Source organism: Megascapheus bottae, chromosome 8, assembly GCF_031878675.1.
Source record: "Megascapheus bottae isolate mThoBot1 chromosome 8, mThoBot2.hap1, whole genome shotgun sequence".
In the NCBI taxonomy this organism is placed as follows: Eukaryota; Metazoa; Chordata; class Mammalia; order Rodentia; family Geomyidae; genus Megascapheus; species Megascapheus bottae.
Genome location: NC_143516.1, coordinates 33,021,727 through 33,049,719, shown reverse-complemented (window position 1 = coordinate 33,049,719; position 27,993 = coordinate 33,021,727). Strand labels below are relative to the sequence as shown.

The 27,993-nt window shown below is 39.0% G+C and overlaps 1 protein-coding gene across 1 annotated transcript in view; it reads left to right on the top strand.

Moving 5' to 3' along the window:
* The window catches only part of Dcbld1 (discoidin, CUB and LCCL domain containing 1), a 63,268-nt gene that overhangs the window by 27,608 nt on the left and 7,667 nt on the right, over positions 1-27,993 (top strand). The window contains exons 5-10 of the mRNA XM_090337754.1: positions 10,330-10,464; positions 11,921-11,972; positions 15,222-15,294; positions 21,204-21,337; positions 25,517-25,557; positions 27,397-27,546. Coding sequence (XP_090193880.1) covers positions 10,330-10,464; positions 11,921-11,972; positions 15,222-15,294; positions 21,204-21,337; positions 25,517-25,557; positions 27,397-27,546 — 585 coding nt within the window. The remainder of the gene's footprint in view (positions 1-10,329; positions 10,465-11,920; positions 11,973-15,221; positions 15,295-21,203; positions 21,338-25,516; positions 25,558-27,396; positions 27,547-27,993) is intronic.

Below are 27,993 nucleotides of genomic sequence, written 5' to 3'. Positions count from 1 at the left end.
TTCCACCACATTTTTTTTTTTGCCAGTCCTGGGCTTGAGCTCAGGGCCTGAGCACTGTCCTTGGACTTTCTCAAGGCTAGAGCTCTACCACTTGAGCCTCAGCACCACTTCTGGCTTTTTTCTATGTATGTGGTACCGAGGAATCGAACCCGGGTCTTCATGCATGCTAGGCAAGCACTTTAACCACTAGGCAAAACTCCTGGCCCCGAGGATCTTGATTTGAAGCCAGCCTGGGCAGGAAAGTAGAAACTGTTGTTTTGTTTTTGCCAGTCCTGGGCTTGGGCTCAGGGCCTGAGAACTATCCTTAGGTTTTTCTCAAGGCTGGAGCTCTACCACTTGAGTAACAGCCCCACTTCTGGCTTTTTTCTATATATGTGGTACCAAGGAATCAAACCCAGATTTTCATGCATGCTAGGCAAGCACTCAACCACTAGGCCAAATTCCCAGCCCATGTATAGACACTTTTATCTCCACTAAATAACCAAAAGAGCCAGAAGTGAAGCTGTAGCTCATGTGGTAGAACTCTGGCCTTGAGCAAAAGAAACTCCAGAGACAGCATGCATGCACACACATACACACCTGCTGCAGGCAAATGGGGATTATTTTTCTTCTAGACAGTTCTACCACTGAAGCCTGCAGCCCTGGGTTTACTGTCCTTCTGTTTTTTGTGTGTTTGTTATATATTACAATTATGGCTGATTTTTCAGATTCAAATACTAATGAGAAGAATGTACTTAAACTGAAATGATATTTAATCCCTTTAAGGAAAATAAAGTTATTAAAGCCTAGTGTTGGCAGCTCATGTCTGTAATCTTAATTACTTAGGAGACTGAGCTCCAGAGTACAAAAGAGTTCTCCAGATGTCACCAAAATGACTGACAAAGGCTAGACTTGTGATTCCGGTGGCAGAGTGCCAGCTGAGTGAGCACACCTTGCAAGGTAGCTGAATTCAAACCCTGTATTTCCCTACTAGATAAAAACAAAGTCATTAAAGATACGTTTGAATATCAATTTGACTTAAAAATTATTTATTGTTACTGCAAAGGTGATATACAGTGGGATTAGGATTACATAAGTCAGTTAAAGAGTACATTTCTTTCTGAACAATGTCACCAAAATTTATTAAGAAAATATATGTAAATTATTATTACTATAAATTATAATTATAAATAAATTATTATCATTAACAATAATAATAATTTTGTTCATCCTGCACTGTAGGTACTGTTCTTGAGCTTACTCTAGGCTGGTGCTCTACCACTCAAGCCGTAGCACCACTTCCACCTTTTTCTGTGTATGTGGTACTAAGGAATTGAACCTAGGGCTTTGTGCAAGCTAGGCAAGCACTCTACTGCTAACAAACTCCTGGCCTAGGTAAATTATTTATACACTGAGCTCATGTGTGCTATTTTCATGGAAAAATTACTAGAGATATACTTTGCTTAGCAGGCATTGTTTTTACTATAAGGGAATTCTAGTTTCTTATTTAAGACATCAAAGTGATTGAGATTCTCTTCAAAGAAACAGTACTGTCTCCTTCTTTAGTTCAGCCAGGAAGCATTTAGTTGCCATGCCCTCTCAGCCTCCTTTAATTAGGCTAGTTTCATCAGTCTGTCTTCATCTTCTATACAGTTTAAAGAATGCTGCCTAGTTATTATGTACAATGTCAATTTAGGTTTGTTTGAGATTCCTTTGTGATTATATTCAAGTGATGCATTTTGGTCCAACATAATACTATCATTAAAAGTAGTCTTACAATATTTGCTTACAATAACTCCCAGCATCAGAAATTTGAGGTCCTATAGGTGCTTCCAGAGTAGAAATTAAATCTGCATTACATTTTCTTTGCCTGCATTTTCACTTTTGTCAGGTGGCCTGTTTTTTGCTTTTGTTTTCGCATTAAAAGCTGCAATGGTTTAACTTGTTTCAAGTGGCAGTATCTTTCCCTAAAAATTCTTTGCTGTCAAGCAGATAAGTATATAGAAGACTTTGCCTAGACTCAAAAAGAAGGTGATAACTTTTTTTAAAATAAAAATGTTATTAGAGTGATAACTTTTTTTGAGAAGACAATTATTGGGCCAGGAACATGGCCTAGTGGTAGAATGTTAGCCTAGCATGCACAAAGCCCTGGGTTCAATTCCTTGGTACTATGTACACAGAAAAATCTGGAAGTGGTGCTGTAACTCTAGGGGTAGAGCTCTAGTCTTGAGAACGTCCAAGGACAGTGTCTAGGCCCTATTTTTAAGCCCCAGGACAGGCAAAACTAATAGTTAAAAAAAAGACAGTTATGATAAATCAGTTTGTCTATGTTTAGACACAGGAGAAACTTGATTAAGGTTGTCAGATGTGTTTTCTCTGTGTGTGAGTCAGTGCGTACCTGTGTGTGTGTGTGTGTGTGTGTGTGTGTGTGTGTGTGTGTGTGTGTGTGTGTGTATGTGCATGGGCTATTAGACCTTGAACTCAGGGCCTCAGGCTCTTGCTTCAGTTTTTTTTTTGTTTTTTGTTTTTTGTTTTTTTTTTTTGCTCAAAGCTGGCACTCTATTACTTAAACCATATCCCCACTTCTGGCTTCTTGCTGGTTAGCTTTGAGCCAAAATCTTTCGATCTCACCTCTCTCATATAGCTAGGATTACAGGTATTAGCTACCACATTCCACCTTACTCCATAAACCTTTACATTTGTTGATGTGACTTAACAAATAAGATGCTCTGCTTCTTCCCCTTCTGGATTTTTTTCTGTTCCTTCTAATACATCTACCTACTTAGCTCCTCTCCCCCACCTTTTCCCTTCCCTCCTCTCTCCCTCCTTTTCTCTTCCCTTCCTTCCATTCCCCGTCCAGGGGACTTTTTATGTCTGGCAGCTCCAAACTCCCTCCTCTATGTTCATCAATTTCTTTTAGTCCTTAAGTACAGTACCTATCTCAGGTCAAGATTTTGTGGAGGAGTGGATATTGAGGAAGTGTTTTGCTTTATATAGTCCAGGCTGGCCTTGAACTGATGATCTTTCTGCCTCAATTTCTCAAGTGCTAGGATTATAGACATGCATCCTCACACCTGGGATTCCATCATCCAAGTGATACCTTTAAGTCATCCTTTATCCACTAAGGTATAGTTTAGTTTTACAGTTGCAAATGCTCAGTCAATATTTAGCCAATCAAATTTCATGTTGCTTCATTTTTAGCCAACATAATAGAAAAATCTTCTTACATAAGATAAATTAAAATACATTGTTCATCCTATATAGGGAGAGATACAAAGCTTTTCTATCTGCAGTTGTCTTTCTGCATTTAAAGACTTGCTTCCATATAATTTTAGGAAAAGGCTCTGACAGAGAATAGAAGGGTCTTATGACTGAGCACTCAACTATGTACAATGTAATTGGCTCAGTACCTGAAGTACAGATTCTTTTTGCCTGCTCAATAGTCTTGTGTGATAGATCCTATTACTAGCCACTGCACACAGGAACCTGAAGCTCAAAGAGGTCATGTAACTGGCTTAAGACCACTTAGCAAGATTCAAGTGGACATCTGACTCCACAGATCCTGCTTTTAATTAGGCACTGCACCATTTCCATTCAGTGCAGTGAAAGTTATCTGATCTCATGGTGTGTGCATAAATTATAGCTCTTGTTTGTCTGCTGCTTGCTTGAAAAAAAAAATAGGAAACTTCTCTGGGCTTCCTTCCAGGGATATCCTGACAGTAAAATGGAGTCTGAGAAATGACTCGCTTATAGGGTAGTGGTATAAATTGAACGTTTAAAATGTTCTCTTGTGAAAATACCGTGAGGAAGTAGAGTAGTCAGAGGTGGAAGGAAACTGGTATGAGACTTACAGTTAGCAGAATAATCAGATCCTGCTAAATGATTTGCATTGTAGGAAAATCAGGAAGTTCAAGAACTGTTCTCCTCCATTTCCTGCACTTCTACCCCCTTCCCTCAGGTTTTGTCAGTGATTGTCTGTGACTTAGAAGTATACTGATATGGGAAAAGTAGGAAATAAGAATGAATTTTGATTCATAATAATAACAATTCCCTGAATATTTTTAAATGATACATATCTGATATACTACAATAAGATTTAATCATTATGCCTCTTAATTTTAAATCCTAAAGGGAGAAAAACCATGCGGAGGCTATGTTTTACAAATAGTTTATGTCCCTCCTATGTGTGGAATAGCAATTGCACATTTGAAGATAACACAAAAACCTTCAAAAGTAGTATCCGCTGGAATGTGCCACTCTAAGTATTTCATTAGCATAACCATTGGTCTTTAGAAGAAAAACTATAGACCTCCTTTTCCTTTCTCCCAAATACTTCTTTGAAAAACACTGTGATTCTGTTTCAGTAATTGCCACCCTTTGTTAAGGAGAGAAGTAATGGTTTGGGTAGCTGCGGTGCTGGCTCCAGTACTTCATGCCCTGGTTCACCAGCTGGGAGGAACTCCACACCTTTGTCTAGGAATCAGCTTGGTTCATTTATCATCTGTCACTAATTTTTGTCTGGGAACCAAGGACCAAAACCTTCCAGGGATACCACTTATATTACTACGTGACTATGGTTTTAATGGCACAGTTCTGGAGTATCCTTTTTGGATGCTAATTTTCTTCCTTTTCAGGGAAAATGGCCCTGAAAAAATTCATTAATTTTGTACAGTGACTCTATGCCATTTAGCAAGCATGGAAGGTGACAAACATTGCCATTTGATTGCAGAAAAAAATCAAATGGAAATGGGCCCAAATGTAATGGCATTTGTAGCTTCCCCATTCTTGGGGATTGTTTCATCTGAGCCCTAAGCATAAAGCTGACACCCTGGGCACCACATTTTTGGCAGCTGATACCAATGCCATGTGACTGACACTGTGTGACATTCCCAAGAAGGGTCCCTTAGGCACACCAGGCACATTCTTACCTGTTGTGAGAAATTGCATGCTTGCTTCTGGAGGAAATCTATACAGTTAAAGAGGGGGTTTTAGGGCATTTTCATTGTTGTTTTTTTAAAGTATATTACAAACCTCTCAGGAGTTAGGTTTTCATTTGGTATTTCTGTGTTGAGTTTTTCATTTGTTGTTGTTTTTTAAGTCACTGGCAGTGTGGTTAAGGAGGTGGAGGGATTTCTTTGCTTTGCTTTTTAAGCTGTTATTCATAATAACAGCTTTTAAACATGTCCCTTTCCCAGATGAAACAATAATTTAGTTTCATCTGTTTCTAAGATCAAAACCACATACCTATCTGAAATGAAATGGGAACTGCTTTAGCTAAACTTTACTATTATTTTTTAGATTTTATTTTATTGTTGGGGTGATGTACATAGGGATTGCAGTTACATTCATCAGGTAGTGGGTACATTACTTCTTGAACATTGTTAACCCTTCCCATGTTTTTCTCCCACTTTCCCTCCCACCACCCCCTCCCACTCGTCTTATTTTTCTCTTGCCTTTCCATTTTCAAATACACAAATAAATGTATATACAATATACCAAGTACCAAAGTCCAATACAGTAACCACAGGAGATAAACCTTAAGGGGAAAAGAAGAAAAAAATAACTTTACATAGTACATTAAGAACAGCAATCACAAAGGTAAACCTCTTGTTTCCATATCCTGGAGTTCATTTTGCTTAGTCTCAACTTATATGGACATAATGTACATAGCTTTTGAGCTGTTATGATCCTCTGTTAGGAGAATCCTAAATGTATACTAATTGTTACAAATGAGGGAAGACTTTAATATCCAGAGTCTCAGGCAGTCTGTGGAGAATGGAGAAATACCATAAATTGCTATGAAGAGTTGGCCAGAGAATCAAGAGGATTCTAAGCTTGGCTAGGAAAGGGCAGTTTATATCTCCTTCTAGGACAGCTCTTTTATTCAGGCATGGGAAAATCAAGATTTCTCCGCTCAGCTGGTTGATGGGACAGTAGCCCCCAAAAGGGATATGTCAAGAGGACCTAGCCTACTGTACTCAAAGAAAGCAGCTCCTATGGTTCTTGGCCCTTTATTCCTTTTTGTCCAAGGAATCAGTTCATTGTGTACAAAGTGTCTCATGTCTGGTGCCAGATGTCACAACATGTTGGTATCACTGAATGTCTCCCACGATCCAAGGTGCCAGCTACATTCCATAAAAGGTTAAAGTATTTCTTCTTTTTTCTGCCTAGCTAATGAACTTGTTGCCTCAGTCCAGTGGGGACATTTGTGACTATAAAGTAAGAAGTTACCAACCACTTACTTGGGTTTCCAATGAAATGTTTCCTTGTTAATGTTGACGTATAAGTAGACTATTAGACTTCTTAAAAGCCAAGATGAAAGGTTCTAACAGTGAAGCGTAGATAGATATGTGTCACTTAGTGGGGATGGGTTCTGAGCTATGCATCTTTAGATAATTTTGTCATTGGGTGAAGCCTAGCTTGGCACCCTGATCATAATGAGATTTATGAGGCTGTTGCCAGTGTAATACAACGTCTTACAGCAAACATGTTTTATAGATATAAATAGAAGGAATGATCTAAAACAATAATAAAAATATAATGTAGGGCCGGGAGTTTGGCCTAGTGGTTAAAGTGCTTGCCTAGCATGCATGAAGACCCAGGTTCGATTCCTTGGTACCACATACATAGAAAAAAGCCAGAAGTGGTGCTGAGGCTCAAGTGGTAGAGCTCTAGCCTTGAGAAAGTCCAAGGACAGTGCTCAGGCCCTGAGCTCAAGCCCAGGACTGGCAAAAGAAAAATAAATAAAAATATAATGTAATTTTGTAAACTAGTGACATAGGTGCATTCATTATCAAATATTATGTCCTATACATAAATGTATGTGCTGTACTTTTAGACAGCTGGCGTGTAGGAAGTTTATTCATATAGCACCACCACAACTACATGAGTGTTATGACATTATTACTTTTATTTAATGAGACAACTGGAATGATTACATCTCGTAATTGACCAGGGTATATGCAGTGACTTTGTATCATTTTGTGAAGAAAAGATATCATCTTCGAAGGAATTTGACTAAAACACTGCTTAGGACAGACTAGGATCTCTCAGTGGCTTCTCATTAATTATTTCCTTTTCTTTCCATTTGCATTATTCTCTTTTTATCACTTTTCCCTTTGAACTCTGGGAATGTAGCTATTAACTTTTAGTCAGTGAAAAGGAGTCTGCATTTGTAAGTTGTGTGTTTTGCTCCAGGCAATACTATAGCCAGTACTTTACTCTATCCTCACCCCAGCCTTAGGGCTCCTTCTTGCTGAAATGACTTTAAGAATGACACATACAGAGAAAGGATACATGCCATTCTCTCAGTTACATGTTTGCACCACATTGGTAAGAATGTAAGACAGATTACTGTCTGGGATGCCAGAGTAATTAAAGGTGAATGTGTTTACCTTTATTTATTTTCCTTTGAACTTCTCCCAGAAGTATTTACATGTCTGTCTTAACTTCAGGAAGATGAATATTTACTGTATGTATGTGTTTGAGGTTTAGGGAATCATAAATATTGCACAATTTCATGTGATGATATGCAGTCTTACCTGTGTGTAAAATAAGTATTTTTTTCCTATTTTTTCCCTCCGTCCCTCCCTCTCTCCCTCCCTCCTCCTTTATTCCCTCCCTCTCTCCCTACCTTCCTTCCTTTCTTTCATTCGTGTGTGTGTGTGTGTGTGTGTGTGTGTGTGTGTGTGTGTGTGTGTGTGTTGATACTAGGTCTTGAACTTGGGCCAAGGCACCATGCTTTAGCAAGGGGCTATCCCAAGTCTGGTGCTCTACCACTTGAGAGCAAATTGTACTTCCAGCTTCTTGCTGGTGATTGTATCTGATCCTCATATTTTAGGCTTCTGAGTAGCTAGGATTACAGGTGTGAGCCATTGTTTCCTGGCACATTTTCCTTTAACTCTTCCATAAATTAAGACAAACAAATTCCTACTGGTTATCAATTTAAACTTTCTTGCCTCCATTTTTATGAGTCCCTTGGAATGCTGTGTAGCAAATGAGATAGAGACTAGTATAAATACGATTAGGAGAGGAGCAAGTAGACAGAGAAGTGGGTAATTGTGAGTGGAACATACTTAAATGTATTAAGAGTCAACAAGTGATGAGTTATTTCACTTTTATCCTTTAGTTTCTACAGCAGGTATCTTCACCCTCCTTATCTGTGTTAAGAGCAGAGAGAGGCCTGTCTCTCTGGAAAAGCAAACAATGAATTGGAAAAGTCAAGTGTAGCAATCTTATTATTTTTTGTGGGTCATTGGACTTGAATGGTGGGTCTGGGCATTGTTCCTGAGCTCTTCAGCTCAAGGCTACCGCCCTACCCCTGTAGCCACAGGGCCACGTCCAGTTTTCTAATGGTTAATTGGAGATAAAAGTCTCACAGACTTTAGTGCCATGGCTGGCCTTGAACCTCCATCTTCAGATCTCCGCCTACGCAGTAGCTAGGATTATAGGTATGAGCCACTAAGCCAGGCTTCCATGAGCTTTTTTGCCCAAGGTTATCATTCTACTACTTGAGCCATGACTCCACATCTGGCTTTTTTGGTGCTTAATTGGATATTAGTCTCATGGAGTTTCCTACCTCATCTGATTTCAAACTGCAATCCTCAGATTTCAACCTCCTGAGTAGGATTCAGGTATGATCCACCTATTCCTGGCTAATTCAGAATATTTTGTGTATTTTTTTATTTGTGTTTGCCCATTATACACTTTTGCTAGCAGAAAACATTTCAATTCAGTTGAACCAATATTTGGAAAACAGGCTGAAAGTTACCATACAATCTGCTAGAGAAAAAGTATGGATATAAATCTTTCTTTCCCTACAGAACACAGGCATTTGTGTTTTTTGTTTTTATTTTTGGCAACTTGAACTTGGAGCCTGGCACTGTCCTTGAGCTCTTTTTCTGAAAGCTTGCACTCTACCATTTTGAACCACAGCTCCACTTGCAGTTTTCTGGTGGTTAATTGAAGATAAGTCTCACAGACTTTCCTGCCTGGGCTGGATTCAAATCTGGATGCTCACATCACAGGTGTGAGCCGTGCCAGGCTCATTTGTTTGTTTTCACATGTATTTGTTTCTATTTAATGAGCACTTATTGCTCTCAATTTATGTGAGCAAATTTGTGAGCAGATTCTAAGTAGTTTGCAGATATCATTAGCTCATTCAAGTAATTATGTATAATGTAGCTTCAAAAGAGAGAAGTAGTCACTGTCTAGGTTGTATAATTGAGAACCGAGATAGGAGTCCCTTTACTAGCAACGCTGTGGCTACTCTCCACTTTTGGGCTGGTAGAGAGCAGCCCAGACCTTCTGTGCAGCTGAGCTTTTAAAGGTAAACACCCTGTATGATGACTGTATGGTATGATGTCACCTTATGATGTCCATAGTCAATAACCACAACTATGAAAGCACTCGCAGGTGGTCCTAACCACTTGTAGGCGGTCAAGCTGGTGAAACGTTTTTACAAAAACATAACAATTCGGCAGCCAAGCCTGCCAGGTTATTACAAGAGTAGCATTTACTTGGGTTCATGATCTTCTCCTGAGTAATGTATGGTTTGCTTTTTTAGTGGGTTAGTTGTTTTTGTTCTTGCCAGTCTTGGGGCTTGAACTCGAGGCCTAGGCATTGTGTCTACACTTGTTTTGCTCAAGACTAGCTGTCACTTGAGCCACAGCACCACTTCAGGCTTTTTCCAGTAGGTTTTTGGAGATCAGAATCTCATTTAGTTTCCTGCATGGGCTGGCTTACAACTGCAATCCTCGATCTCAGCCTCCTGAGTAGGCAGGACAGCCGCGAGCCACAAGCTCCCAGCTCTATTTTTTCATCTAATTAATTTACTTCATTTTGTTACAAAAGTGCTGTATAGAGGGATTACAGTTATATATGTCAGGCAATGAGTACCATTTCCTTTTGTACAGTATCTTCTATCCCCTTACTCTCTCCTACTCCCTCCCACACATCTCTGCCCATGAGTTGTATAGTTTAAAAGGACCTTACTATATGTATATTTTTTGTGATAAATTTTTTGTACTACCTAATCTATTTGACCTTTGCTATTTTTCTTTTTCCAAGATCAAAGCCTAACTCTTCTGTTGTTCATAATCACCTAGCTCCAACATATTGTTTATTTAGTGGCTTCACTCTCCCCCTTCCATCTTCATTTGGCAGTCCAGTCACAGATTAGTCATAAATTATTAGGCTCAATGTCAAGCAAAATCCCAGATGATTAAGGATTGGAGTCTTTTATATATGTGCTATATGGTAACATGACCTCTCAGGAAAAACACTACCATCTAACAATTCTTTATATTGGTATAAATTTTGAAGTGTGCCACAAATGTGCTTTGTTTCTAGGTCCATATTGTGGAAGTATGACTGTTCCCAAAGAACTCAGGCTGAACACAAATGAAGTAACAGTTCGCTTTGAGAGTGGATCCCACATTTCTGGTCGGGGTTTTTTACTCACCTATGCCAGCAATGATCATCCAGGTATATAAGAATTGACCTAGTTCATCACACCCTATATGCCTAAGAATTTCTCTTGCTGTTTATCACTCTCTTTTAAACAGAAGTGTAACCTCAGATATAAAATTAAGATTCAAAAGGAAGAAGAGTGGGTTTATAATAATTAAGGCTGAATGGAAATGTTTTGTGGCACATAGTAGATGAATCAGCTGACCTATATCAGATGGTCCTATATATAACCCATCTTTGGGGTTTTGCTCATGGATTTTCCAAGGCCTGGCTGTCTCTGAAGCCTTCCCCTCACCTGTTTCCTTGCTCAAGGAATAAATCTTCTTACCAGTGACTGCACCATCTCTATCCTAGACATACACCAGAGCCCTAGCAAGGGCACCAGGCCCAAAACCAACACCTCGACGAGGGATAGCTACCTGACCCTCAGAACCATAGAACTGGAAGGGAATACAGACAGTGACAGCCAAAGACAACGCAACATCTTGTCCTGGCCTCCTGTACACCAGACTTCTCAACATTCAATCCACTGTCTAGGGTCAGGGCTATGTCCAGAAATAGTGCTGTCAGTTCCAAGGGGCAGAAATTGGGAAATGTCAGTCGTGTCTGATTGGCCCGCATGGCCCAGGTTTGCCATATATTGTTTCAAAGTTTATTGAAAGGACTCCTGAAGAACTATTACATCAAGAGTGGAATTTTTAGGTAACTATAGTAGATTTATCTGAATACATTAGTTTATTTTTTATTTTTTGGTCCTATGGCTTGAACTCTGGACTTACTTGAGTGCTGTTCCTGAGCTCTTTTTTTGCTCAAGACTTGCAGTCAACTGGTAGCTGAGTCACAGAGCCACTTCTGGCTTCTTCTGTGATTAATTGGAGATGAGTTTCATGGACTTTTCTGCCTCAGATCTCAGCCTCCTGACAAACTAGGATTACAGGTGTGAGCTGTTGGCACCTGGGTATATGCACCAGAGTTCACAGCAGCTTAGCTTCTGCATTGCTGAATATTATTAGTTCAATTTTATAAATTACTCCAGAAAATCCCCATCTTTTGGTCATGATTTGTTGTTAGTGTTGGGTAAACATTTGTTCAGTGTCATTGGATGCCACTGGCTTCATTGTTGAATAAAAATATTTCTGGGAACCTTCTGTTTTGTGTTGGGCTTGTGAGAGCCTACCACAGAGCTTTGTAGCAGGTAGTTAACTAATGTTGATTTTTTAAATTGGAAATAGAATCTTTATTACTGACTAGATGGTAATATTGAAAAACTACCACTGGTGATAGAAAAGTTGGGAAAAGGAGCTAATTAAATACTAAAGACAGCATTTTCAGGTTTTATTTCAAATAGGAAAACTCAAATAACTAGAAAATGAACAAATGCTTAAAATTACCTTTTTATTGAAAAGGAATCTTTAGAGTATGAGTATTTTCCACTCAGTTTGCTAATTGCAACTATCTTTATTTGTGACAGATTTAATAACCTGTTTGGAACGAGGTAGCCATTATTTGAAGACTAAATTCAGGTAAATATAGGTATCGGTCATATTGCTAAACATTTTTTTCCTTAACATGGCACTAGATAAAGTCCCCAGTTGGTACTTAAATTGTTTTTAAAAATATTTATGTTGCCAAAGGCTGATAGCTTAATCCTATCATCTTAGCTACATAAGAGGGTGAGAACCGAAGGTCACTGTTCAAAACCAGTCTGGTCAGGCTCTTAGCTGACCACCAAAAAGCCAGTTAACCACCAAAAAGCCAGAAGTGATGCTGTAGCTGAAGTGGTAACCCTGAGCTGAGAAAACTCAGAGACAGTGCACAGACTCAGAGCTCACGCACAAGGACTTGAAAACCAAGACAAAACATTTCTCCAAACAAAAATAAAATGTTCATGTTGTAACTCATGAGGAATGTTTGAAATGGTGCCTTGTATAGCAGAAGTCAGCACTTTTTTTTTTTTTGGGTCAGAGATCAGTTAATAAATGTGTTAGGTTTTGCAAGCCATAAGTATCCATTACATTGAATCATGCTATTATAATGAAGAAGCAAATATACATAATATGAAAGAAACAGTTAATTAACTGACTATGTTCAAATAAAACTTTATTTGTTGTCCTTAATGTACTATGTTGTCTCTCATCTCCTCTGCTGTCCCTTGGTTATCTCATATTGATATAGTATCTCACTTTGTTATCTGATATATTGAATTTATTTGTATTTGGTTATTTGAAATTTGATAGGGAAGGGAGGGAAACCAAGATGGGTGGGGGGTGTGGGGGGGAGGGAAATGGGTACCAAGACATGTGAAAGGGTATCAATGTATGTGAATTAATGCACCTTCTATCTGGCAAATATCATGTAACCCTTTTACTAATTACAATAAAAAAAAAAGACTCAAAAACAAACAAACAAACAAACAAGTACCAGGTTGAGTTAGATCCTTAGGCCATAAGTTGCTGACCTCGGAGTTTATTTTATGCCAATAGCCCATAATTGAGTTCATCTTCTTTCTGACCTTTATTTGGGAATGACTTTTATAATTCTTTCATGAGTGTAAATGTAACTTTCTTTCTTTCTTTTTTTTTTTGCCAGTCCTGGGGCTTAAACTCCTGGCCTGAACACTGTCCTTGGGCTTTCTCAAGGCTAGAGCTCTATCACTTGAGCCATAGCACCATTTCCAGCTTTTTCTAAGTATGTGGTACCAAGGAATTGAACCTGGGTCTTTGTGCATGGTAGGCAAGCACTCTTACCACTAGGCCAAACTCCTGGCCACGTAATTTTTTCTTTCATTCTAAAAAAAAGTATGGAGAATAAGGAGATGAAAATTGTCATTTCGGTTTCACTTTCATTGGAAAATGTACTTAGCTCTTTGACATGTACTTCCTATCTTCAAGGTAAAAGAAAGTAGGCCGGAAGTTTGTCCTAGTAGTAGAGTGCTTGCCTAGCATGCATGAAGACCCAGATTCAATTCCTTGGTACCACATACATTGAAAAGAAACCAGAAATGGTGCTGTGGCTCAAGTGGTAGAAAGCCCATATATATATATATATATATATATATATATATATATATATATATATATATATATTGTTGTTGTTGTTTATTGCAAAGCAATAAAATTTATAGCATTGTCCAGGACAGTAACTATTGCTGACTTTTAGCTTTTAAGTATTTGAATTGTGGCAGGTCCAAAGTGAGAAGTACTGTCCATATAAAATACATCTCAAATGCTGGAAACTGCAGGGAGGAAATAAGAAGGAAGGGAAAGGAAGGAAATAACATGGAAGGGAAAGGAAAGAGAGAAGGAAGTAAGGGTTATTGATAATTTCTTTCTTTTTTTTGGACAGTCATGGGACTTGAACTTTAAGCCTGGGCTCTGTCCCTGAGCTCTTCAGCTCAAGGCTACTGCCCTATCCCTTGAGCCACAGTAGCTACTTTTGGTTTTCTGGTTGTTAGTTGGAAATAAGAGACTCAGGGACTTTTGTGCCCAGGCTGGCTTTGAACCACGATTCTCAGATCTCAGCCTCCTGAGTAGCTAGTGAGTTGCCAGCATCCAGCTAATTTTTGTATTTTCTAAACATGTTAAATTTGGATATATATATGTATGTGTATATATGTAATATTGAATTAAAATACATTATTTTGCTTTTTAAATTTTTACTCAAAAATGTAGCTACTAAAATGGTTGAATTTACTTGTGTGATTTTCATTATATTCAGTGATAGTATAGAGAATAGAGATATTGTAGTATATTTAACACAGGAAGTGAAAGCTTCTCCAAGTCCTACTCCTACAGAGAATCTAGGGATATTGTTTATTTTCTTTGTTTTGTTGATTTATTATAAGCAAGATATCTCACAATGTAGCCCAGTCTGGCCTTGAACTTGATCTACCTGCTTGAGTTTCCTAAGTATTAGAATTATAGATGTGTATAACCAAATCACTTGAGGAAATATTCTTTTAATTAGAAGGACATAAATTGTTATCACTTTTGAATGATTACTGTAAAAATTAAATCATACTATGTAGATGAAATTTCCCTTTACCTTGAAAAGGAATCTTAGAGCTGGTGCAGTAGCTCACACCTATAATCTTAACTACTCAGGAGGTTGAGATCTGAGGTTCAAACCAAGCCTGGGCACTAAAGACCAAGAAACTCTTATCTCCAATTAACCTCTAGAAAACCAGAAGTGGTAGCCTTGAGCTGTATACCTCAGGGACAGTACCCAGGCCCAGAGTTCAAGCCCCACGACCAACAACAACAACAAAAAGGAATCTTAGAATCAAAATGCATGATGCAGCTCATTGTTAACAGAATTTATGGTGAATCTCAATATAAAGTAAGCAATCACTGTGTTCATTTGCCTCTAGATTATCATTTTAGATCTATCTGTGATCTAAGTCAGGTTTCTGGTTAGTTGTCATGTCTATGGGAGAGAGAAAATAGCTCTTTTGGTTTTGTTTGGTGGTGGTGATGGGGCTTCAACATAGGCCTGCGTGCTATCCCTGAGTTATTTTTTTTTTGCTAAAATCTAACACTCTGCCACTTGACCCACTGCTCTACTTCCAGCTTTTTGGTGGTTAATTGGAGATAAAAATGTCATGGGCTTTCCTGCCCTGCCTGGCTTCAAACTTCAGGTCTCAGATTTCTCCCTTTTGAATTGCATGGATTATAGGCATGAGACATGGGTGCCCAGCTCAAGAAAATAATTTTAAATATAGTTTAATTTCTTCTTATTTCAGTAGAATTAAACAAAGATATATTCTTTTTCAGCAAATTCTGTCCAGCTGGTTGTAAAGACATAGCAGGAGACATTTCTGGGAACATGGTAGATGGCTACAGAGATGTAAGTAACCGGTGGTAAAGGCTGTGAAGGAACTTAAAAGTATTAAGTGTTGGTTGCTTGCCTAAATTCTTTACAAAGACAATGAAATGAAATAATGCATGTAAACACCATGGGTTATCTATTCATTCATTCTTGTTGCCAACATTTCCAGTTAAGCATTTGTAAACGAGATGAGAAACAAAAAGAAACCCTTTTAACACGTAAGGGTATCAACATCTTCTTGCATGAATCAACTTTCTGTTTCTATGACAGATAGCTGAACCAAATCTATTTAAAAAGATCACGATTTTAATTTGGGTCACAGTTTTGGAGATTTCAGTTCTAGAACAATTAATTGATCCTGTTGTTCGGAGGCCTGTGGTAAGGCAGCAGATCATAGGGGAGCACATTGTGGCTATGAAGCAAAGACGGAGAAAAGGGAATGGCCTGAAGGACCTTTTGGAGTGCCAAACCCAGCAACCTAATTTCTTCCCACTAGGCCCTGTCTCTTAAAAGTGCTTCCATAATCCTGTAGAGGCACAGGCTGGCTGTCAAGCCTTTTGACACATGAGCCCTTGAGTCATTTTAGATCCACATTGTAACATCTATCTACTTTTTTTACTGGTTGTTAATTTGTGTTCTTTTTGTTATCCCTAATTTAACATTCCAGTTATTTTTGTTACAGAGCCAAGAACATCAGTATTTACATCACCAAATAATACATTGTTTCTGGGCCTATTGGCTTCTACATTGCACCCTTCCCTCCTGTATGGAAAGTTTTATGCATAATAAAAACCACCTGGATTATATGCCTTGGTTTCCAAATAAAAAATAAATTACTAGAAAGTAGTTTTTTTCTAAATTATGTGTTCTAGCTCCAGATATTTAATCTTCCATTTAATCTTCCATTTATTTCTGTTTATAGATTTCTATCTTGGATAGCTAGAATCAGATTTCTTTCTCTTTTTTTTTTTTGTGGGGCTTGAATTTGAATTTGGCCTGGGCCCTCTCCCTGAGCTCTTCAGCTCAAGGCTACTGCCCTACCTTAGATATGGGAAGCCCCACTTCCTATTACTAGAGGTTAATTAGAGATAAGAGTCTCAGATCCTTTTGTGCCTGGGCTGGCTTTGAACCTTGATCTTCAGATCTCAGCTTCCTGAGCAGCTAGGATTACAGGCTGAGCCACCATGCCCAGCAGAATCAAATTTCTTACGAATCTATATTACCATTTAAAATAGTTGGATCAACAATGTGGCTTATGAGAAATTGGTTTGAATTATTAGAAATGTAGAAAGTCTGTGTATTGACCAGAAAATGTTATTGATATCCATCTACCTATATGAAGAAAATATTCTACAACATTTAGAGAATAAGCTTGAAAACTTTTTTTGCTTTTAGAATATACTAATTTTTGAGAATAGCAGATTTTTTTGTTACTTGCTTTTCATTTTATTTTCTTTGCATTTCTTTATATACCTAAGTACTTACTTAGGCATGCATGCATGCCAGTTGTGGGCTTGAACTCGACCTGGGTACTGTCCTGGAGCTTTTATGCTCAAGGCTAGCACAGTACCATTTGAGCCACAGCTATACATCTAGCTTTGGGGGCTGGTTAATTGGAAATAAAAATCTCAGGAACCTCCCTGTTCCTGCTCCTTCAAACTGCAATCCTCAGATATCAACCTTCCTGAGTATCCAGGATTATGCATGTGAGCTAGCGGTACCCAATTCATTTCTTTTATAAATTGAATCTACTACTTTAGTGTTAAGATTTGCTGGACACAGCTATTTTTAATGGCTCTAGAAAATTAAGAGAAGTAAAATGTTGAAGTGTTTTTTTTCCCTAGTGATAAAAAGTTTGTATTTGTTATTTTCATACTCTATGCAATAACCTTAAGAATTAAGTACAATAAGATAAATGGTATAGTTTTTGTTCTTCCTGCAGATCTGTATTTTGCTGCTTTCTGGCATAAGTATCTTCTTTTTAGAGAAGCACATGAATAGTTTCCTAGCTGGTAGAGCTGAGTTCTTGATCCACGAGTGCTAGCGAACAGGTTCCTATTTGACTCGCTAACTGGTTTGGTTTCTCTAGAAGGAGATTTGTATTTTGAAAGATAGTCCTTTTACAGGGATATGATCAGTGCTTTCCTTGCATATATTGTATTTCTTACTGCATAATAATATCACATAAACTTAAGATGTAAAGTGCACATCTCTTGTTTCTGTGGATCAGGAGTCTGTCCGTGGGTTTCCACTTCATGGTTTCATAAGGGTGCAATTCCTGTGTCAGCTGGGGCTCTATTAGGGACAAGTATGCTTCTAGGCTTGTAGGGGGTTACAGCTTTTAAACAAATGAGGGTCATTGAACTGAAGAACCCAGTCTCTTCTTGGGCTTTTGATTGATGCTGTATGAAGTTCCTTTGCTATAAGCTCCTTGGCAGCACATCATCTGCTTCTCTAAAGTCAGCCAGGGTAAAATGACTAACAGAAGAGCTTCCTTGTAAGAAATTAGTCTTACAAAGTGTTTTTACAAGAGTGGTATTCCACCTTCTTTGCCATATTCTACCAATTACAAGAAAGTCACAGTTGCTGCCTACACTCAAAAAGCTCTAGAAGGGGACTACCAGGAGGTAGGGATCATGGGAGTTTCTTGGACTCCGGTTGCATGTTCACCATGGGAAATACACTCCGTTAGAGACAGGTCTCTTCTGCATAGGTCTTTGCAAAACTAAAATATATCTTAGGGTTATAATGACAGATCTGTAATGCAAATGCATTAAGATTAAATGCAGTCTTAAGATTCCGGATTTACCTCTTGGAATGAAGAATTTATGCTCTTACTGACACTGTTCAGTGCCCTCAGGGCCTGTCCCTCAGATCTGCCTCACCTGCCTGCAGAACAGTTTCTTCTTTGGCATCTTGTGTTCAGCCTGCTGATGGTACCATCTGCTTTTAAGTGGAACACACCATTAATTAATTTACTTTGCTATTCTCTTTTCTAAAAAATGTCCAAGAAGTATTATGAAATAGAGATACTACAGATAAGTGGGCTTGTGGTTTAGGCAAAGAGGGGGAGAAACAGCCTCCTGTACACACAGAAAGGACAGTATATTGTAATGTGAGTATATCTTCCAACATTTCCATAAGTACCTAATATACTCATTAAAATGTTATTATAATACTTATGAAGACAAACATATAGGACCAATTTAGATGATATAGAAGATAGAATGTATTATTTATGTTAACAGTTTTACCTGCATTTTAAATGTGCTTTATTACACCTTAGGTTTTTGATTGACATTTTATTAAATGAAATCTAAAATATTTACTTTTATAATAAATTTACTTTTAATGAATTGTCACTACTTTTTAAAACAAGAAGAATTTTCCTGTTGGAGATTTAAGAAAATGCACTGGTTCTGGGATGGTTTCATCTGAGATCATTTCTTAGCCTTTCTTAGACTTTTTAAAATGGATAGCAAAAAAAGCACCATAGTTAAGTAGACATTTATTTTATTGAAGTTGGAATGGTGAGGGAAATAATTTAAGGAAATAAGTCTGGGAAAGGCTAGTAATTTTTCCTAATGATATGCTAGGCACATGTGGTAGCTATTCTCTTGGGAATGTATCCTGTGGTCTGCATTCAACATGGGTATAGCTGCAATTAAGTAATTCCATAAGAAGGATATATATTTCATTGGACTCCTTCAGTACTGAGTGCTGTAAGGAATGAGCATAGCTGTGGGTGAACAACAGGCTAAGGCCTGTTGACTGTCAACTGAAAAGAAAACCGTCCCAAACTAGAAATGAGAGCAAGGCATGATCCTAGGGAAAGTGGGATTAGCAACCCAGTAAGTAACTAGACTAGTTTGTTTCCAGTTTGCAGATGAGGGAGAAGGTTGGCCCTGCACAAACTATCTTTTTTTCCATATATTTTTATTGTAATTAATAGAAAGGTTACATTATATTCTCCAGATAGAAGGTGCATTAATTCCCATACATTGATACCCTTTCTCATGTCTTGGTCCCCATTTCCCTCCCCCGCACCCCTACTCCTCATCTTGTTTTCCCCCCTTCCCTATCCAATTTCAAATAACCAAATACAAATATATCCAATATATCAGATAACAAAGTGAGATACTGTAACAATATGAGATAACCAAGAGATGAGAGATAACAGTACATTAAGGACAACAATCACTCATTATATGGCTTTTGTTTCTATTTCCTAGAGATCCTTTCATTTAGTGTCATACTATATGGCCTTATGTATCTAGGTGCTGCACAAACTATCTTAAAAGTATACTGGGAAGGGCTGGGTGTAGCTCAGGAATAAAGCCCTTGCTCAGTCTGTAGCAGGCCCTGGGTATAATCCCCCTGCACCATGAAAACCAACAAAAGCTACCCTTAGAACCCTTTAGAATCAGAAGGTAACACATCTTAATTGTTACTGTCTAAATGAATTGGGAAACCAAGTCAAGAGCAGAGAAGATACTTGCGTTTTGTGTCTCAAAATCTAAACCAGTGAGGAAAAGTTTTTGTTTTAAAATGTGTTTGCTTTTTTGTTTTTCAGTGCTGTGAGTTTAACCTAGGGCCTTAAGAATGCTAGGCACGTGGTCTACCACTGAGCTGCATCTCTTAACGAGGAAATTTTTATTTATTCATTCATTCATTTGCGTGTTTTTGCCATTTTGTTTTGTTTTATTGATTGTGGGGCTTGGACTGTGGGCCTAAGCTCTTCAGCTCAAGGCTACCATTCTGCCCCTTGAGCCATAGTGCCACTTCTGGTTTTCTGGTGGCTAACTGGAGATAAGAGTCTCATGGATTTTAGTGCCCTGGCTGGTTTTGAACTGCAATCCTCAGATCTCAGCCTCTTATGTAGCTAGGATTACAAGTGTGAGCCACTGGTACCCAGCCCAAACCAGTTTTATGTCCACAATTTCATGATTATTGTATCCGGTCAGTTCTTGCTTGATTTGCCAGAAAAAACAGCAGCCTGCTGAAGCCTTTAGGGAATAGGGGAACAGGAAGTAGGTACATAGCCTCTGCCATGGGTTCTTAGACTCTCTGACCTTATTACTAGTTTTATTTTGATGCCTTGCTAAATCTCTGAATTAACAAAGGAAACTGTAATGTGGAAAGTTCACCATCTCAAACAATGGTTCATACATGTATTCTAGTAGCCAAGCCTAAGAAACTAGACTGTTATATTGTTCTGCTTTTTTCTACACCAAACTTTAGTGGTTTGAAGTAGCCACCATTCTATCTACTGATAATTTGGGGAATGACCAATTTGGACTGATAGGCAACTGCTCTGCTCACCTGGAAGTGCTTCTACGGCAGCTGATACATGGCAGATCAGCCAGAGTCAGTCTGAAGTCACTTCAAGGGTGTGTACTGGTGGCTCATGTCTGTAATCCTGAGGATTGCAGTTCAAAGCCAGCCTGAACAGAAAAATTTGAGTCTCATCTCTGTTTTAAACAGCAAAATTCCAGAAGCAGAGGCGTGGCTCGAGTAGAGTACCATCCTTGAGTAAATAAAAGGATAGTACCCAGGCTCTGAGTTCAAGCTCTAGTACTGGTATTAAACAAAAAATAAATAAATAAATTTGCTTCAGGCACATATGTGGCAGTAGCAGGGCCACATTTTTTGCAGCAGAAGGTGTCAGCTCAGAGTGGGTGGGGTATGGTCCAAATGGGTGGAGTCAAGATGTGAAGACTGGGGCATTGTACATTGGTGGAGGACATTATTGAAAATGGAAACTTGTGACTATCTCAAATGTGTTTTCTTTAGTTTTTTTCCCCCCAAGAGCTAAGAACCAAACACATGGCTTTGCACTTGTCAACCAAATTGCTCTTCCACTGAGCTAAATCCCCAACCTCTTAAACATGCTTTGAAGTAAGCGTCAAATGATGATGTTGTTTCAGACCTCTTTACTGTGTAAAGCTGCCATCCATGCAGGAATCACCACAGATGAACTGGGGGGCCAGATCAGCATACTCCAGAGCAAAGGATTAAGTCGCTATGAAGGAAGCTTCGCCAATGGTGTGCTTTCCAGGCAGTAAGTACTTTGCTCTTTTTTTCTGAGGAAAGTAGTCCTGTGTACTCATTCACACTAATGACAGTTTTGAAGGGACAGCAGGAATGGAATGCTGAAGTTTGTCCACTGAGAAAAAATGGGTGTGAGGGCTTAGGCAGCATTTATGAACTTGGTAGCAGTAAAAAAAGCTCACCAATGCTGGGTGCTGCTGGCTCCCACCTGTTATCCTAGCTACTGAGGATGCTGAGATCTGAGGATTGTGGTTTGAAGCCAACCCAGGCAAGAAAGTCTGTAAGACTCGTATCTCCAATTAATACCAAAGGTAAAGAAATGGAGCTATATGGATACATAAAGGTGAAGAAAAGGAAGTTTAAAAAAAAAAGATGGCTTTTAGGCCAGGAGTTTAGCCTAGTGGTAGAGTGCTTGCCTAGCGTGCACAAAGACCCAGGTTTGATTCCTCGCCACCACATACATAGAAAAAGCCAAAAGTGGTGCTTTGGCTCAAGTAGTATAACTCTAGCCTTGAGAAAGCCCAAGGACAGCATTCAGGCCCGGAGTTCAAGCCCAGGACTGGCCAAAAAAAAAAAAAAGAAAAAGAAAAAGGAAAAAAAAACATGGCTTTTGTTAAAGTTGTAGCTTCTCATTGTACATAATTTTTTTAAGGTAAGCTTTGATCCTTCCAGCTTTTATAATCCATAGGCAGAAACAGAGAACATGTTTAGAACTGAGTTCAGGCTGCATTGTGGGGCAGATGCCCACATGTATGGACGAGTGGGCAGCCTGGAGTGGTCCGGAGGAAGGAAGCTCTGAACGATGGAAGCCTAGTGAGGGAAATGGCTCCTTGGGCCACAGGATTTCCCTGTCACCCCTTGTTTTGTCTGCTTCTCGGAACATCTTCCTGTACTGCTGCTATGTTTTTACATGTTTCTACATAGCTTTGGACTTTAGAGCATAAAGCACAAGACAGAGGCTGTATAGGCATTTTTTATCCAAATATGGGAAAAATATGTTAGGATCAGTGTCTGTATATACATATATATGTGTGTATGTGTGCCTGTCCTGGGTATGAAACTCAGGGCCTAGAGGTGGTCTCTTAGCTTTTATGCGCAAGGCCACAAAAATCACAGCTCTGTTTCTGACATTTGGGGCAATTAATTGGAGATAAAAGTCACACAGGCTTTCTTGCTTGGGCTGGCCTTGAATGACAATCATCAGATCTTATCCTCCTGAGCAGCTAGGATTATAGGCATGAGCCACCACCGCCTGGCCAGAATTGGCTTTTCAAATCTCTTGCCTATGTTTGCATGTATGTAGTGTCTATGTACATTTATATATGCATATATATATGTATGTATGTGAATGCTATTGTAAGGAAATAAGCTAGCAAATTTTTGTTTGTTTTTGCCAGTCCTGGGGGCTGAACTCAGGGCCTGAACACTGTCTTTGGGCTTTCTTCAAGGCAAGTTCTCTACCACTTGTGCCACAGCACCAGTTCTGGTTTTTCTGTGTAAGTGGTACTGAAGAATTAAACCTGGGTCTTTGTGCTTGCTAGACCAAACTTCCGGCCCCTAAGCTAGCAAATTTTAACTTATATTCCCGGATATTATTTCACTTTTGAAGAAAAAAATTATTCAAAGTATTGGCTATAAAAGTAGATTTTATTCTTTGAAATAGTTCTGCATCTTTGAAATATTTCAGCTGGACTTAATACCTGTATATAACTTCTGTGGAATGTGAAATTAGATTTCTGTGCCAAAAACAGCATGAAAATAAGAATAAGGGTACCCCACACACTGCGCATAGTTTATTAAGCTAATTGTGGTTGTTTCGGTGGGAGTAGGTAAGAAAGTTCAAGATCATATCAGGGTCCCTTCTGCTGTCAAGTTCTGTGTGATTTAGCAGTGACTTCAACAGTCTCGTCCACATGTTTGGGTTCCCAGATTTTTGGGAGCCGTTGTGTTTATCTGTGTTGTTTTGCTGTTGGGAAGCCACCTTGTGTGCGGTCATTGAACTCCTGTTCCCACACATGATAGCTTGGCATCCAGGAAAAAATACAGAAGGAAGCACTGAAGCTGAGGAAGAAGGGGTTCCTAAAGTAAACACACAGGGCTCTTCTGGGATTCAGCCAGGGGCAGACAGCTTCCTTGACTTAAGGAGACCAGAATGGAATCAGGAAGAAGAGCTGACCTCATACAGAAGATGAGGGCTCCAGCCGCCCAAAGGGACAGCCTTGCCTTGTGTATTCCCTTGGGTTGTCCTGGATTGCTTCTGTGGCCCTCTGGGTAGCTTCTTGTTCCTCTAACCTGATGGACTTTACTCACTCCAAAGTGGGAATGCCTGAGAACCCCCTGTCTCTGAGTGCTTTTATTTTTCGAAGAGAAGTCTTCTTTTCCTATAGCAGTCCCAGTAATCACAGTTTAATAGAAATGGGAATACATTACAGGTGATGATGAATGAAAGCCAAGGCAGAGAGGTGGCAAGAGCTGTCTGGTGTCATCTTCAAAGTCATCCTTTCCGTGTTATCTTTGGTCAATAACAAAAAGTAAAGTGAACATTTTAATAGCAGTGAATGAGCATGAGATTTCTGGGTTGCTGTAATGTGGTTTAGCATAATTTGGGTCACATTTCCAGTGTAATCTCTAGTGTCAGGACATTAGAGAAAATGAAAAAATAAAAGTGGAGGATCTAACAGAATCTTAAATTTATTCCAATAATGTGCACCCTTTAGGGTCCTGAGAGCTAGGTCCTTGTCCAGCAGTGTGCTAACTGTGAAATTTGGCAAATCTCGTAGCCCATGTTGACCTGTTTTTTCATCTGAAAATGACTGGACATTAGGACAGAACCTTTGTGTAAAACCCAGCGATGGTAGAGTCTTAGACTAAAAGTAGATAAAGAATATGAAAGAGAAAATCTATTCCAGAGAGTTTTACTACCTGGCACTTCATAAATGAACCTGAATAGATTACTTTTGAGTTCTCTGTGGATTTTATGTTTTAGCACTTGCTCATCCCCACCCCTACCATTATTTGTGTGTGTGTGTGTGTGTGTGTGTGTGTGTGTGTGTGTTTACCTCTAGCACCTAGTAGAGAAAATAGTATATATAAGAGATCACTTCTATGTATATTAGGTGGTGAGAATTTTACAACATCCATACATTCTACATATATTTCACATTATTTGCTCAATGAGGAATGTTTTTAAGATAAAGATGGTCTTGGGCCTTAGGATTTATCTCCAACAAAGGAAGCAAGTGCAGAACAGGGCTTGATAGGGGCCGGGAGTTTGGCCTAGTGGTAGAGTGCTTGCCTAGCATGCACGAAGACCCGAGTTCGATTCCTCAGCACCCCACATACATAGCAAAAAGCCGGAAGTGGTGCTGAGGCTCAAGTGGTAGAGCTCTAGCCTTGAGAAAGTCCAAGGACAGTGCTCAGGCCCTGAGCTCAAGCCCAGGATTGGCAAAAAAAAAAAAAAAAAAAAAAAAAAAGGGCTTGATAGATCAGCTCCACTGGAAGAGAAAGGTGTAGAACTTCCAGGTTTAAGTCCAGTGGTCCAGGCACTGTGGGAGGACTGACCCAGACCCAGCCAGGTCAGTGAGCAGCACTGGGCTAGCCCAGTCCCTTGTCACCCAGAAGCAGGGCTGATTTGTAGCTGGGTGCTGACTGCAGAATAAGTGAGAGTGTGGCTGTAGAGAGAAAGGCACAGTTGGGGTTGTCTCTAGAGCCCCTGTGTTCTGCTGGGCAAACCACTCAGAAAAGAGGGACTGGACTACTTCATTTCTCTCAGCCGCCCTTGATAGTGGGCAGTGACTGGGAGGCTTTCAGGTGGCTGCTGAGGCTGAGGGCAACTGTAGTGTAGCAATCTCTTCTGCCTGTCACGTTGTACCAATGAATTGGGATCTAGTGTTGTTCTGAGGCGGTTTATCTGTACATCTTCTCTCAGAACAAGTGACATCATAGAAACAACACAAGGGTTTGATTCTAACCAGTGTCTCAGAGTCCTGGCCTTTGTCACCTGTATGAATTTAGGAAACGTGCTTATCTTTCACAAGCCTGAGTTTTTTGATGTACAAAGTTCTGGCGAAGACAATATCAGTGAGCCCGCAGGGCTCTGTGGGGACTGTGTGAAGCAGTGGGTGGTACCCACCTTGTCATTAGGATGCAATGATGTGACTTACTCCTCATGTCTGTCTTTTTGTTTCAGTGGCTCCCTGTCAGAAAGGCGCTTTCTGTTTACCTCCAATGGTAAGGATCATGCTTTCCTTAAGAAAATTTGATCATTTAAAATTCCTCAGTGGGAATGAGGTGGGGATAGCGGCACATTCTTTTGAATCCTAGCACTTGGGAGGCAGAGGTAGGAAGATCAAAAGTATGTTCAGTGCCAGTTTGGGATTGTTAGTGAGACACAGAAAACCAAAACAAAATAATAAAAACTCTTCACTATTAGTTTCTTCCTGCAAATCCCACACCATAGATTAAATAGGTTGAAGAATTTTCTTTTCCTCTAGGTTACATGGTACCAAATTTTGTTTGCCTGAGTATTTATAAGACAATAAGCCTCATTCACATTAAGCAAAAGGTTTTTTATGTTTAATCTCTCAAGATTCTTCTAAAAAGAACAACCACTGGGTATGAAAATGTTGCAATGAAAGCCATTATTTTGTGTGACAAATGCTAATTTAAAAGAAAAGAAAATGAAAAGTAAAATAAGAGAAAAAGCTTTTAAATATTGCCAAATGTGCGAGGTGCCAGTGACTCATTCCTGTCATCTCAGCCTCTTAGGAAGCTGAGGATCATGGTTCTCAGCCAGCCTGGGAAGGAAGAAAAGTTTGTGAGATTCTTATCTTCAGTTAAGGAACAAAAAAAACAGAAGTGGAGCTGTGAATCAAGTGATAAGAGCTAGCCTTGAGCAAAAAAATTCAAGGACAGCTCAAACCCTAAGTTCAAGCCCCAGGACTGGCTCACACATACACACACACACACACACACACACACACACACACACACACAGCCAACTGATTCGTGGTTATTTTGAGTATGAAAATTTAACTGATGAGTATAGAAAATAAAATGCTGGGGAGGAAGAAAGAAAAAGAAAATACTAATATCTTATTTTCTGTCTCATGAAATATATTCCATGTACATGTCCTCTATCAGCATAAACATTAAAAATTTTATTGTTATTATAAAGGTGATCTGCACAGGGGTTACAGTTTCATAAATCAGGTAAAAAGTTCATTTAAAGTAAATATTTTATGGAGGACAATATGCCTGTTTCTTCCTGGCTCAGGAAGAGAAGTATGGCCTTGCTACTTTGGCATTGTTTTAGACATGTTGTTCAGGTCCAGTACATGCATATTATTAGTACAATGTACTTATTTTTAGCATCCCTGGTCAAACCTACTTTTTAAGAGTACAGAGAATAGGAATCTCTCTAATTCTTCTCAAACTAAGAAACTGTGTGTGCCTGTGTGTGTGTGTGTGTGTGTGTGTGTGTGTGTGTGTGTGTGTGTGTGTTCTACTTCTGGGGCTTGAACTGAGAGCAGTGTACCTCTCCTCCTTGAGCAATGGCTCTATGTCCATCTTTTTGGTGGTTATTTAAAGATACGACTCACATGGATTTTACTGCCGGGGCTGTTCTTTGAATTGTGATTCTCAGGTCTCTACTTCCTGAGTGGCTAGCATTACAGATATAACCCACCAATGCCTGGCTGATAAGCATTTTAAATGTTTAAGAACCACTGTGATTTGTTGCAATATTGGTAACATAGAAAGTTAGAAAAGAAAATCTGTAAGGGAGACAGAGATGTTGTTTTATAGGGGATGGATCTTGATATCTTTTAAAATGGAAACACAACACTATAGTACAAGTGAATTCAAATACAAGTATTAATAACAAAAACTGTCAACTAAACTGTCAACTAATTTGATATCAGAATGGAGGTAAATCAGCTAAATATTGTTAGATAAAATGAATTACTCAAAGTAGTACTCTGGGTGAGTCAGCAAGCTATTCAATGCTGATCATCTGCTATGCATATCATTATCACTAATGTGGTTTTTCCAACGTCCCTTCTCTCTCAGGGAATGATTCATCTGTGCCCCGTGCAACCGTTCCAGAAACTGGTGTTTCAACCGAGAGAGAAGATGAGGCAATCACAAAGCCCATCCCCTCGGGAGAAATGCCAACAGATAGACCAGTTTCTGTTTTGCAGTTCATAAGGAATATAACTGGTACCCCTCCAGTTCATCATAGTGCTTCTTAACAGTGTCAACAAAATATATTTTCCTCTGTCATATAAATGCTAAAGGGAGTTGTTGAGAGTTATTTGTACACGTTTATATGTGATCTGTGCATAAATATATGATGTAATGCCTTGAGTCAAGAAGGATTGGCAGCATTGCATGTCCTGTAACACTAGGAAAACAGTTGATGGAAAATAAACTAATAGATCCATGCAATGGAATGCTTGACAGCTGCAAAAAAGAATGTCTTACTGGTATAGAAAAACCTCTGACATGCCTGGAACTCAGAAAAAAAGCCGAGAACAATAATCATTTTTATAAAAGGAGAAGACAAAATGAGCATATATATTCATTTCAGTATCTTTAGAAGAATGTCATGAAATACAATGTGGATTCCTATGGAAGAGAAAAAAAGGATGTTCTAGTCCACATTTT